At 37.8% G+C, this 12,373-nt stretch overlaps 1 protein-coding gene across 3 annotated transcripts in view; it reads left to right on the forward strand.

The window, feature by feature from the left end:
• ATG5 (autophagy related 5) overlaps positions 1-12,373 on the forward strand; it is a 79,054-nt gene that overhangs the window by 31,981 nt on the left and 34,700 nt on the right. For 2 of the 3 annotated variants that reach the window (XR_009744544.1, XM_061460205.1), the window contains exon 5: positions 1,247-1,341. Coding sequence is in view for 2 of the 3 variants with exons in the window: in XM_061460205.1 (XP_061316189.1) it covers positions 1,247-1,341 (95 nt within the window). In the remaining variant the exon portion in view is untranslated. Of the gene's footprint in view, positions 1-1,246; positions 1,342-8,546; positions 8,691-12,373 lie in introns of those variants that run through there. The other variant, XM_061460206.1, reaches the window with a different exon arrangement.

The raw sequence follows: 12,373 nt of genomic DNA on the forward strand, positions 1-12,373 counted from the left end.
GAAGGAATGCCATCCAGAGGGACCTTGACACGCTTGTGAGGTGGGCTGATGCCAACCTCATGAAGTTTAATCATGCCAAGTGCAAGGTCCTACACCTGGGTCGGAGCAATCCCAGGCACAGCTACAGGTTGGGCAAAGAAGGGATTCGGAGCAGCCCTGCAGAGAAGGACTTGGGGGTGTTGGTCTATGAGAAACTGAACATGAGCCAGCTTCAGTGTGCACTTGCAGCCCAGAAAGCCAACCGTATCCTGGTCTGCATGAAGAGCAGCGTGACCAGCAGGTGGAAGGAGCTGACCCTCTACTCTGCTCTTGTGAGACCTCCCGTGGAGTGTTGTGTGCAGTTCTGGTGTCCTCAACATAAAAAGGACATGGAACTGTTGGAACAAGTCCAGAGAAGGGCCAAGAGGATGATCAGGAGACTGGAGCACCTCCCGTATGAAGACAGGCTGAGGAAGTTGGGGCTGTTCAGCCTGGAGAAGAGAAGGCTGCGTGGAGACCTCATAGCAGCCTTCCAGTATCTGAAGGGGGCCTATAGGGATGCTGAAGAGGGACTCTTCATTAGGGACTGTAGTGACAGGACAAGGGGTAACAGGTTAAAACTTAAACAGGGGAAGTTTAGATTGGATATAAGGAGGAAATTCTTTCCTGTTAGGGTGGTGAGGCACTGGAATGGGTTGCCCAGGGAGGTTGTGAATGCTCCATCCCTGGCAGTGTTCAAGACCAGGTTGGACGAGGCCTTGGGTGCTATGATTTAGTGTAAGGTGTCCCTGCCCATGGAAGGGCGTTTGGAACTAGATGATCGTATGGTCCTTTTCAACCCTAACTATTCTATGATTCTTTTAATAGTATATGTTTTTTTCATGTCTTGTCCTTTCATGTTCTTTCAAATCTCAGGAGTAAGAAGTTTTAAAAATGTATCCAAATACACATTTGGCACTGGAATGGGTTGCCCAGGGAAGCTGTGAATGCTCCATCCCTGGCAGTGTTCAAGGCCAGGCTCGACAGAGCCTTGGGTGACATGGTTTAGTGTGAGGTGTCCCTGCCCATGGCAGGGGGTTGGAACTAGATGATCGTAAGGTCCTTTCCAACCCTAACTATTCTATGATACTATGAAAATCAATTCATATGTCAAATTTACGTAAGGAAATTCTGCATGCTCTTTATGTTTTTGAAATCCTGTCTCATTTACTAGTCTGAGCTCGAAAAGAATATGTGTTATTAACAAAATCTAATTTTACCTTCACAGATAAATTTGAGCAGTTTTGGGCAATAAATCGAAAACTCATGGAGTATCCTCCAGAAGATAGTGGATTTCGATACATCCCATTTAGAATTTATCAGGTAGGAGAAAATGAAATAAAACCACTATTACCAAAGCTTCCCACTGACGTGTCATATATCATAATCTCTTTTCAGAATTATATGTTCCCTTTTCTAACATTATGCTATAACTTTACATGCTCATCATTGCTGGATCTTTGAGTTGCATAAATTAGCAAATTAGTTTTATATGTGGACTGTATTTCTAATAATATAGATAATTACCATTTGTAACTGTGTAATACTTAAGAATGTACTAAGGCTGATATAGATTATGTTTGGGGCTTTGTTTTTAAAAAGCTAATTCTATCGTTAGAAATAACTGCTAACTATGAAGACTGCTTTGGGTGCAGAATGCCCTCTGAAAGGTCTAAGATATTTCAGGAGTGGCACTTTTCCCTCAACCACTGTATAGGCTTCTTTTCTTGTTAGCCTTATAAGGTGAAAGTAATGGCATAGGCCTTGCATGTAGTTCTTATATTTGTCTTGTAGTTGTATATTATACGATCCAAAACTGGATTTGAATATTTTTTGTATTAATTTGCCAGTGCACCTATTTTTCTCAGTGGTTTACTTGGAGACTTATTCCTTGGAATCCTTCACAATTTTTTTATATCCCCTTAGTTTTTTATAGCGTTGAGGTCAAAATGAAGTTTGGAATTATGTATGATTAAAAGTTTATATAGAGTTAATGAAGCCTCTCTGCAAATGAAACAGTTCTGCTCTGTTCTGTCTTCAAAACATTTTCATCTATTTATGTTTAAGTTTTGCACCTGTAGCTATCAAAAATCCTTTATTCGTAGTACTGAGTAGTCTGATACTACTTTTGGAACAGGCTTTAATGACCATGCAAAGCTATACAATCTTCCAGTGAGACTGAAGTAACTTTTAGTGTTAGATTTAAGACATTTACTGTCATAGTGAAACCTTAGATTGAGAACGGAAGTCAGTTATTTTGTTAGAGATCATAGCAGATGGCAAGGTTTTTATAAGCATCAAAAAATATGTATCAGGAAAAGTAGTTCACTCACAGCATTTTGTTTGTTTGGTAACTAAGTTGTTTTTTTTGTTTGCTGATAGGCTTGGGGGTGGTTTTGTTTGTTTTTGCTTTGTTAGGGGTTTTTTGAAGTCTTTTCAAAAAAATCAGGTAAATGGGTTTGTAAAAATGGAGGTTTTGCTCTCTTGAATAAGGTACAGACCTTTAAGCCGTGAGGGAAATTTTGTATATCACATGATTTCAAGCTAGTAAGGCTTTCTTTTTTTTTTTTAAAATAGAAAAAAAAGAGAGAGAAAAAAAGCAATTCAGTAAAAAAAGGCAATTCTGTAATATATATCCCTTCAGCCAGTAGTATTTATTTTCATGCTCATTATCTTTTCAACTGGGAACCCTTACTTGCTATAGTTTAAGCCAAAAATGTCTAACTAAGAATGAAAGACCAGGCATAAAGAAAGATGATGCTGAGACAGCCTTTGAGAAGGTTGGTGTGTATTATTTTCAGTAATGCTTCTCTTAATATTTCTAAATGTTCCTCTTTTTTAAAAAAGTGGATGCAGGTGTGTCTTGCTTTTTTTGCTTGGTTTGGTCTGTGTACTGATTACTGCTCATCATAAAAGTCTGTGTGTTTACAGGAATTTTCAGAAAGCGTTAGGAAGGGTGAGATTATAATTTAATTCCATGCAAGGAATTGATTCCTGTAATTTTAACATAATCCTACAGTACTTGGTGAGACTTGCATATACTGAAGTAACCACCTCAAAAGTGTTCTTAAGATGTATTTACCCCGCACCGTGACTGGATTAAATTTCTATTAGTGCTGGTAGAAGTCAGCTATGCGTTCTAGTTAGTTGCTTGCATGTCCTTACATAAGTACCTGAAAGCCAATTTAGCCTGGGTTTGTGTTACAGTGGATGTTTATTCCCCATGTGTTTTTGTAGATACTTAAGGATATGCAGGTGGATGGCAGGAAATATTAGGCATTGTCTTCAGTGGAGAAGAGTTCCTCCTCTTAGTCTCTATACCTTCCATTACCCCCAAATTATTCGAAGGAAATTCTGTGAAGGGAACTGCTTAGTTTATGTTTGCACAGTATGAGGTGGATGAATTTGTTTTCCTTCAGAGAAAGGTACTAGATTATGATATTGACTAAGAAAAATCAGCTTTAGCAATTACTAAATGTATCTGAAGAAGTTGCTGCAGGAATAAGTGTATGCAATAAAGTGACCAGATGTGCTTTTCACTGAAGGCTTGATATTTTCAAAATTCAAAATACTCTTTCAGTTGTAAAGCTTTTCTATTGAAATACATTTCTAAAGAATAATATGAATCATACCTTGTGTGGTAGCCAAATCTGATGGTATGTGTGGGACAAAAAGATGGCAAAAATACAAATGTTATACTTGGGTAAGTCAGAGCTAAACTAACCACAGGTAATTGTGAACGCCCTTGTCCAGCACCTCTCCTTTTAAGTGTAGCAGTCAAGATTGGACCAGAATCCAGGCATCTACTGTAGAAGATGAAGTAAAAGACTAAGTATTGCTAAGGATCAACTCATTTGCAATTTTAAAAGTTGGCTGAGAGATCTTGGAGATTTTATTACCAGCTGTCATAGTCTGAGCTGTGTCATTATGGAGCTTGCACACATGAACCTTTGACAGAGGTGGAAGCTTTTTTCTACCAGAGATGGTTTAAAAATAGTAATTTTTTTTGTTTTTGACACTTTTGCTTACATGTGTCCAGAAAAAAAAAAAGGTTCTCTATGTCACTACTTGAGAAGTATAAGCTGCTATGTCTTCAGTTGACAGGTGCATGAAAACTTTCTTGCTTTTTTATCTAATAGTACCATTGAATAGAGTGCTTTTTTTCACTTGTTCTTTAATAGCAAGAGAGATTATAATAATAATTGTTTTGCCTATGTTACACATTAAAAAGCATTGCTTTTCTTGTACAGTACTGGAGGTAGTTTGGCTTGAGGACTTTTTCCCCATGTTCATAAGACCAGCTGGTTTTGCACTTTCTAATTGAGCAAAATATACAGCTGGTAGATGGCAGGAAGTTTTCATCAGTCTTTGGCTCCAGGCACTGTGACAGGGCCTATTAGTCAGACACTGGAGAGGAGTCTCTACATGCTGATAGAGATTACCCTGATGAACCACTCTGAGTCTGATTTGTTGTACACTTAGTTTGCACTCATCCATTGGTTTTGGTATCTTGCTCTTGCCCTGTGTCATGCTTACCCACTTGCTCTTGCTTGTTCTTGTCAATCTTCCTCCTTTCCTCTGAAATCTGCCCTATGAGTATATTGTATTTCCAGTTGTAAGTAGCATTTCATTCTTGAGGATAAAATAACAAAAGTAGGTGAAAGAAAACATATTAAAACTTTTCTTTACATGTTTTTATGTGCTTTTCTAAAGTTGCACTTGGCTTAAGGCAGGCTGGCTGTTGTTTGCTTGCCAGCCCCAAAAGGGATGGTCTGGAATTACTTGTTTGCTTGTTTCTTTACTTGGGTACTAGGAGATGCCACTAGAACGTGGTACTGGAATGAGCATTTCCTTTGCCTCTATTTTCTAAGGGTTTTGATTAGGTTATTAGTTTTATTGTCTAATTACATAATAGGCCCTAGCTTTGAACAGGTTTTACCTATCATAAGTCCCTTAAGATCCTGTGATTAAATTGTGCAGTTACAAATTGTTAGGATGTTTATCTGCTTAGCTATGTGAGTAAAATTCCCCATACTTAATAATACCTGGATTAAATCTAACACTTTGTTCTTTCTGTCAAGGTTGCAGTACCAAGATGTCTAAATAGATTTAAATGTCCACCATGACCTGCACTCTAAAAATAGCAGGCCAGGAGGAGGAAATGAAATATTCTAAGGCAGTATTAATATCTGGCTCAATAAATGAATCAGAAGCCTGAGCATGGCCCTTCCTGAAGCAATGGAAGACTGGTTTAGTCGTATTGCCACATTAATTGGCAGAGCTCAGATAATTAATTGCAAAACCCATGTATGCAGAGTATGCCAATCAGCATCACAATTTGATCCATATTATGACAGTTGACCAAAACAGATTGTTTGGAAAGATACTGGGTCCACTTGTAAAGTTTTCAAGTAACAATGAATCCACCCTTTATGCTAGTGGGTTATTAAAATCTTTTTGTTGTTTTTGGGGTGAAAAGCCTCCATTGCATTTTAGGGCTGAATTTGTCTGACTTACTCCAATTTCTAGATTTTGTTTTGCCTTATACCACTTTAAATTCTGACTTTCTAACCTTCCAAGTTCACTTACATAAGAGTAATTTCAGCAGCTTCAGTTTTCTTCAGCAAGCTGAATCAATTAAGCTCTTTAAGCCTCTTGCCATGAGGCTTGCTTACCAGTACTGAAGTTGGTTTTTTAGTCATCTTTTCAAACACTAGCTGATGTTTTGATAATCCTCAAAATTAGTATTAGAAAGATGTAGAGGTTAAAAGTAAAGTTTATTTCTATAGAATTTTAGATCAAAAATACCTTAAGCATAAAAATAAAGGCTAGAGGTAAAGTTAACTGCTACTTGAATCTGCATATCTGATTTTTTTATGAAAGAAGTTGAGATGCAATGGCTCGTTGAGTAGAAGAATTAAAAGATTTAAGTGCTGTCAACCGGAAGAGGGCAACACAACACAGCAAGTTTCAGCATCTTGTTGCCTAGTGCAGAATACTCTTGAATAGACCTGTGTCTGTTACCATATTTAACTTTTTTCTTATTTATTAAAAATGACATTTTCATAAAGGATCTGCTGAAAATAGATGAGTTTATTTCTTAAAAACCTCCTTTTACAAAGAAGAAGTTTGAGTGAATAGGAAAACAATGTGAAATGGTGGTTGGTTTGTGTAACAGAGCTGTGCTCAGCTGCATTTCTGTCCTGAACAGAAAAAAAAAGGACTTTGATTCATCATCTAATACACAGAATGACTTATTCTAATAACTGATGGCTCAGAACTGAAGAAGCACCAGCACATGTTCACCAGCTTTAAATTAGTTCAAAATCAAAGCTTTATGAATAAGAAAGTTTAAAAGCTTTGGTAGGCACATATTTTTCCTAGTGCCTAATTATTGGGAGAAAAAAAGCTAAACAAACAAACCAACCCTCTATGAAGTATTGCATATGGGTAGCATGATCAATAAGTTACTATGAATACTTGTTTTGTGAACTTAATTGCTTTGTTCTGTGCTGAAAGTAATAGCAATTTGACAAATTGTCACCTTGAGTTGAAGGTCACTGTAACCACAGTTGTTCTGTAATTGCTTAAACTTTTTTGGTCCATCTAAGTGCAGAGTGAAATGGGCTAGCTCAAACTAATGCTGTTAAAAATGACTTTTTTTTACATGTTTTCTATTAAGGAATGTCCATGCAGTTCTTTCAAAAGGCTTAAGGATCTCACTTGCAAGATCAACCTTGTGCCTTTAAGAATCTTAGTACAGAATGGGGGCTTAATCAGTTTAAAAGAAGAATTTTGTGATTATAACCTTTACTTGTCAAGAGATGTGACTGAAGTTTACATAAATATGCCCAAGTTATCTGTAAAACTTTCAATACATAAATATGCCTGAGTTATCTGTAAAATTGTCAATCAGCCTAGTTCATAGCTATTGTGAGAGTTGCGCAGTGCTCAGGGGAAGAGGCACAGGAAACATGGGACTATAAAACAGCTGTTTGGGTAGCTTCTCTGAGCTGGTTGGACTGTTACCAGGCTGGATAGTTCTAAGCTAGATCAGGCTTGTCAAGAGAAGCTACAGAAATCTTTTCAGTTGTGTGTAGATGTAGCTTGTGTACAAAGAATAAAGTAGTTTTGTTTGCATGAAAAGCAGTTTGTTAAGGTTCTGAATTATAAGTAGCCTAAAGCAATTTTGATCCAGGGATATACTGGATTCTGCATATTAGGGAAAATTGGGTAGTATTTTGTTTTAAAGCCTTTTTTTATCTTACTGGGTACTCTTCTAAGTGTCTAGGTGTATCAAAACCAGTAGCATGTAAGTAGTAAATAAATTAACTTTGTGTAAATAGTTATATCGATTATTTTTTTTGTTATTTGAAGATAAGTCAAAATACATTCTGAGATAGAATGAAATAATGAACGCTTAGTGGGGGGGGGAATAAAAAGCCTATTTCTAATTTGAAAACTCTTTAATCTTACTGAATGGCTTCTGCACTCGCTAATCACAAATTGCTAGTTACGTTTTTAGCAAATTATTCTTATATAAAACCCAAATTGGTCATCTTTCTGTGAATTGTCTTATGATAATGAACTTGGATATAAATAAGTTTATGTAAATGTTTATGCTACACATTTGAATTTAAACCATGAGGTTTAGATTCTTGTGGCTTTATTTAACTAAACTGTTTTATTAAGGTAGTGCTCTTGTATATTTATATATCACCCCAAATTTGTTATGAAAATTTATATGCATGCAATTTAAAAAATAACAAAAAACATAAATTGCAATTTTCACCTAAGCCTTGAGTGTTAATTCTTAAGAATATGAATATGATCAGAGGTGGGGATGAAAAATGAATGAAGCAATAATTCATTTGAATTAGGTCTGTGTACAGTTACTGTTAGATCTTGCAATTTAAATGCAGTACTCTTTGATATATTGTTACCTTTCTTTTGATCAATAAAGCTGATCACTTCTCTGTTTCATTTGGTTTAGTCAACACAAACTGATTTGCCACTTCCACTACATACTTTGTCATGTAGTTAGGTTCTTATTTTGTAGTAGGAGGGACTTTTGCTACCTGAAACTCTCAGTCCAGTGCTGTATCCCTCTGAGAATGGCTCTCATACTCTGATGTAATAGCAAAAAAAAAACAACCCCCAAACAAAACCAAAACAGTTGGTGAACTGCTTTACATTCCGAAAAAAGGGAAAAGCGAAATATGGATTTTATTTTTTTTTTCTTTAGAGGGATGAAGAGTGTTTTCTTCAAGGGTTATTTCTGTGGCTGTGTGGCGTACGCGGTGCCTATTGCTTAGGAATTAAACTAGAACAAAGCCTAGCCTATGATGATGATGCAAAAAGTTAACTGCATAGGTGAAAGTCACAACAGTAGCTGTTTTGGTTTGTCAAGATCAGCATATCATCTTATGGTTCCTTTACTTACTTTTAACTAAAATAAATAAAGCAGGTTAAATTTGCACAGAATTGGGGACTTAGAAAATATAGAAAGTGTTCTGTTTTTTGGAAAGCACCAAGACTCCTGTCTGCACTTTCCAGAAGACAAAGCAAATTGTACACAGGTAAGAGTGGAACGGAACAAACCTATGACAAACATCCTATGGTGGGATATGGCACCATACTCTAGGAATACTTTATGAATTAACAAACACATTTCTGAAATTTTGCTATCCTTGACTGTAGGAGTTTCTTCTAGTTTATTGTAGAAAACTAAGAATTATTTGGCTTAATGCTTTTAAGTAGATTGAAGGTGTTATGTGAAGTACTGAAATATCCATTGATCTTAAGCAAACAATCTGATGTTTGATTTTGTGGGTGCAAATCCATTTCTGAAGTTGTTTGCTTTATAGGTAGTCAGTACTTTCATGTGGCACTTAGTATAGGTCAGTATAAGTGCATAAGACACTGCAGCTGTGAAAAGCACTGTTGATTTGTTGTCACTGATTCTTCACATACCTTGATACATTACCAATTGTAAATACTAATCCCTTTCAGGGAAGGAAATTTAGTACTTCAAGGATGTACTTATATTGTGTATGTCTCTGTCTTCTCAGTGCTCAACAAAACTGTTTCTTGGAACTGCTTCTTCTATTTAGCTTCTGTTATTTTTGGCCTTAGGACCATTGCCTGCTGTCTGTTCTAGTTGTTAGCACACTCTTGAGTGTTGACTTTCTTCTGCTTGTAGGATCTGTACAATTCACCTGAGGTTAAATAGTGGAAATTCAGTAGTTCAGAAAATATAGGGCTATTTCCCCTGCACAGGCAAATTTAACAGATAATATGAAAGACCAGGCTACAGCCAGAATGTGGTTCAGCCATGCTTGTTAAGTATTTTAACATGAAAGTGGTTGTGAGTCGTACTTCTTCAACTTTTGGTGTGGAACTGGTAATGGAACTTCTGACAATATACACTCTCGCTGAAATTGACCTGCAGGGTGGGATTGCTGCCTCTAGGTAAGGTATCTGCATTGTATTTTGAATTGCATCGTGTGCCCCTTCAGTTCTAGGTTTTTATCCCATTCTGGGAAAGGTCACTTAGTTGGATGTATCTGCTATATATATGCAGATGAAGAGGCTTTTTTCAGGGTTTTTCATTTACTTAAGTGTACCCAGTGGGACTGAGGTTCTACAATAAGAATTTTTTATGAAACACATCCACTCTAGATGGAAGAGCATACAATCTCTGAATATCTCATAAGTGTCTCAGTGCCTACACTTACAAACGTGAAGGTTCTCCTAAATAGCTTTTAAATTAAAATAATCCAGGGAGTTCAGTGGTGGGACCTATGAGAAGGAAGGGTAAACAGTATCCTGGGCTGCTTTGGGAGGAGTGTTGCTAGCAGCTCAAGGGAGGTGCTCCTTTCCCTCTCCTCAGCACTGGTGAGGCCACACCTAGAGTGCTGGGTCCAGTTCTGGGCTCCCCAGTACAAGAGAGACATAAAGCTACTGGAGAGTGTTGAGCAAAGGGTCGCTAGGATAATTAAGGCACTGGTGCATCTAATGGGTTGGGGGAAAGGGCTGGGAGAGCTGAGACTGTTCAACATAGAGAAGAAAAGGCTATGGGGGGATGTCATCAATGTGTATAAATATCTAAAGAGAAAGTGCATAAAAGAGCTAAGTACTTTCCAGTGGTGCCCAGTGGCAAGACCAGAGGCAGTGGGCACAAACTGAAACATAGGAGGCTCCATCTGAACATTAGAAAATACTGTTACTGTCAGGGTCACCAAGCACTGGCACAGGTTGTCCACCAAGGTTGCAGAGTCCCCATCCTTGGGTGTAGTCAAAAGCTTCTTGGACTGTTATCTGTCTGTAGGTGGCCCTGCTTGAGTGTGGGATTTGGACCCGAGCTTTCTTCCAGCCTCAACCACTCTGGAATTCTGTGATTCAGAGTCAACCTGCTAGCGTGCTGAAAAGCCATTTGGAAAACTCAGTAGATGTTTTATCAAGCCACAGAAGCTTAAACTGTACCTTAGGAACCATTGTTCTTATGGATTTTGTGACAGGCTTTTACTTGATGCTACAAAACTAAAATCTAGAATTTGTAGAAGGATCTGAGGAAAGTTTGTGGCTTTTTACTCCTTTATGTCCTTACACAACGTGATGTGAATATGTTTGGCATGGATGCAAAATCAGTAAGGACAGCATCTTTAGAAACAGTTACAGAAGCAACGTCTTTTATTCTGAGGTGTTACAATTAAGTTAACCCATTACATTTTTCATCACTTAAATTTAACAAAGAACACATTCTAAGTAGGCCTGTCTTTTTCAGATAGTAGAACATGTGCTTGGACTTTCAAATGTTTTACATGGTTGTAATAACTCATTGTGTTGCTATTACATAAGCTTTTTCTAAGACTGTAAAGAAGCAACATTGCCAGTTTAAACAATATGGAAAAGGGAGGTATTTTAAATGGTTCTTAATCTTTTCTAAAGATGAGCAAGTAATGTTCCTCAGCGTGTGTGGGTGAATTAACTGAAATAGTTGCCATATTTCTTTGTAGGTTTGTAATAAAGTTAAACTATTGTTAACTGTGTAGGAGGCTAGAGCTGTATGAAACAGTTGCTTCATACAGTGTGCTCTGTTTGGTGCAAGGCTTTAAGGAAGGCAAGTTGTTACCCAAGCATGATTAGGAGAATAGTCCTTAACCATTCATGACCAAAAATTGCTCAATAATATTGTCTAGACATAACTTTAAAAAGCCCTACTACATAGAAATTTAACTGTATTCCAGATGTGTTTATAATTCTGGTTGTGGCTTTAATTTGACTATGGTCTCAACTAAGATACTAGTTAATTCTGACATTAAGTATTGCTTGCATCAGTTCTTGACATAACATTTGCCACATAACAGACCATAACAAGTTAAAGCTTCCACCAAAGGAGCACATCCTATAATTGTTCTTGTTTTTAAAACAGTGATCATTAATGCTCAAAACCCAAAGGATTTCCAGCTTGTGTAATACTCTTAAGAGTGCTTTCAAGAATAACAAAATTTTCACTGTACTTGGTATGTGGACAAGTTAGAATTTTGACCACAAGTTTCTATTTTCTTGGTCATGTAAAGTATGCAAATGTAAGAAAATCAGTTTGAGTTAATTTGGAGACACTTCTATAGAAGAAAATTGACCCACTGAGTAAGATTGTATGTCCTCATGTAATTATGCAGTATTCTTGGTTGATGGGAAAATTAACATGAGCCGGCTTCAGTGTGTGCTTGCAGCCCAGAAAGCCAACTGTATCCTGGTCTGCATCAAAAGGAGCATGACCAGCAGGTCAAAGGAGCTGATCCTGCCCCTCTACTCTGCTCTCATGAGATCTCACTTGTGGTATTGTGTGCAGTTCTGGTGTCCTCAACATAAAAAGGACATGGAACTGTTGGAACAAGTCCAGAGAAGGGCCACGAGGATGATCAGGGGACTGGAGCACCTCCCGTATGAAGACAGGCTGAGAAAGTTGGGGCTGTTCAGCCTGGAGAAGAGAAGGCTGCGTGGAGACCTCATAGCAGCCTTCCAGTATCTGAAGGGGGCCTATAGGGATGCTGGGGAGGGACTCTTCATTAGGGACTGTAGTGATAGGACAAGGGGTAACGGGTTAAAACTTAAACAGGGGAAGTTTAGATTGGATATAAGGAGGAAATTCTTTCCTGTTAGGGTGGTGAGGCACTGGAATGGGTTGCCCAGGGAGGTTGTGAATGCTCCATCCCTGGCAGTGTTCAAGACCAGGTTGGACGAGGCCTTGGGTGCTATGATTTAGTGTAAGGTGTCCCTGCCCACAGCAGGGGGGTTGGAACTAGATGATCTTAAGGTCCTTTTCAACCCTAACTATTCTATGATTCTT

Source organism: Pezoporus flaviventris, unplaced genomic scaffold (genome assembly GCF_033815535.1).
Source record: "Pezoporus flaviventris isolate CSIRO_AGI_PZ_B2104156 unplaced genomic scaffold, CSIRO_AGI_Pfla_v1 ptg000031l, whole genome shotgun sequence".
Taxonomy (NCBI): domain Eukaryota; kingdom Metazoa; phylum Chordata; class Aves; order Psittaciformes; family Psittacidae; genus Pezoporus; species Pezoporus flaviventris.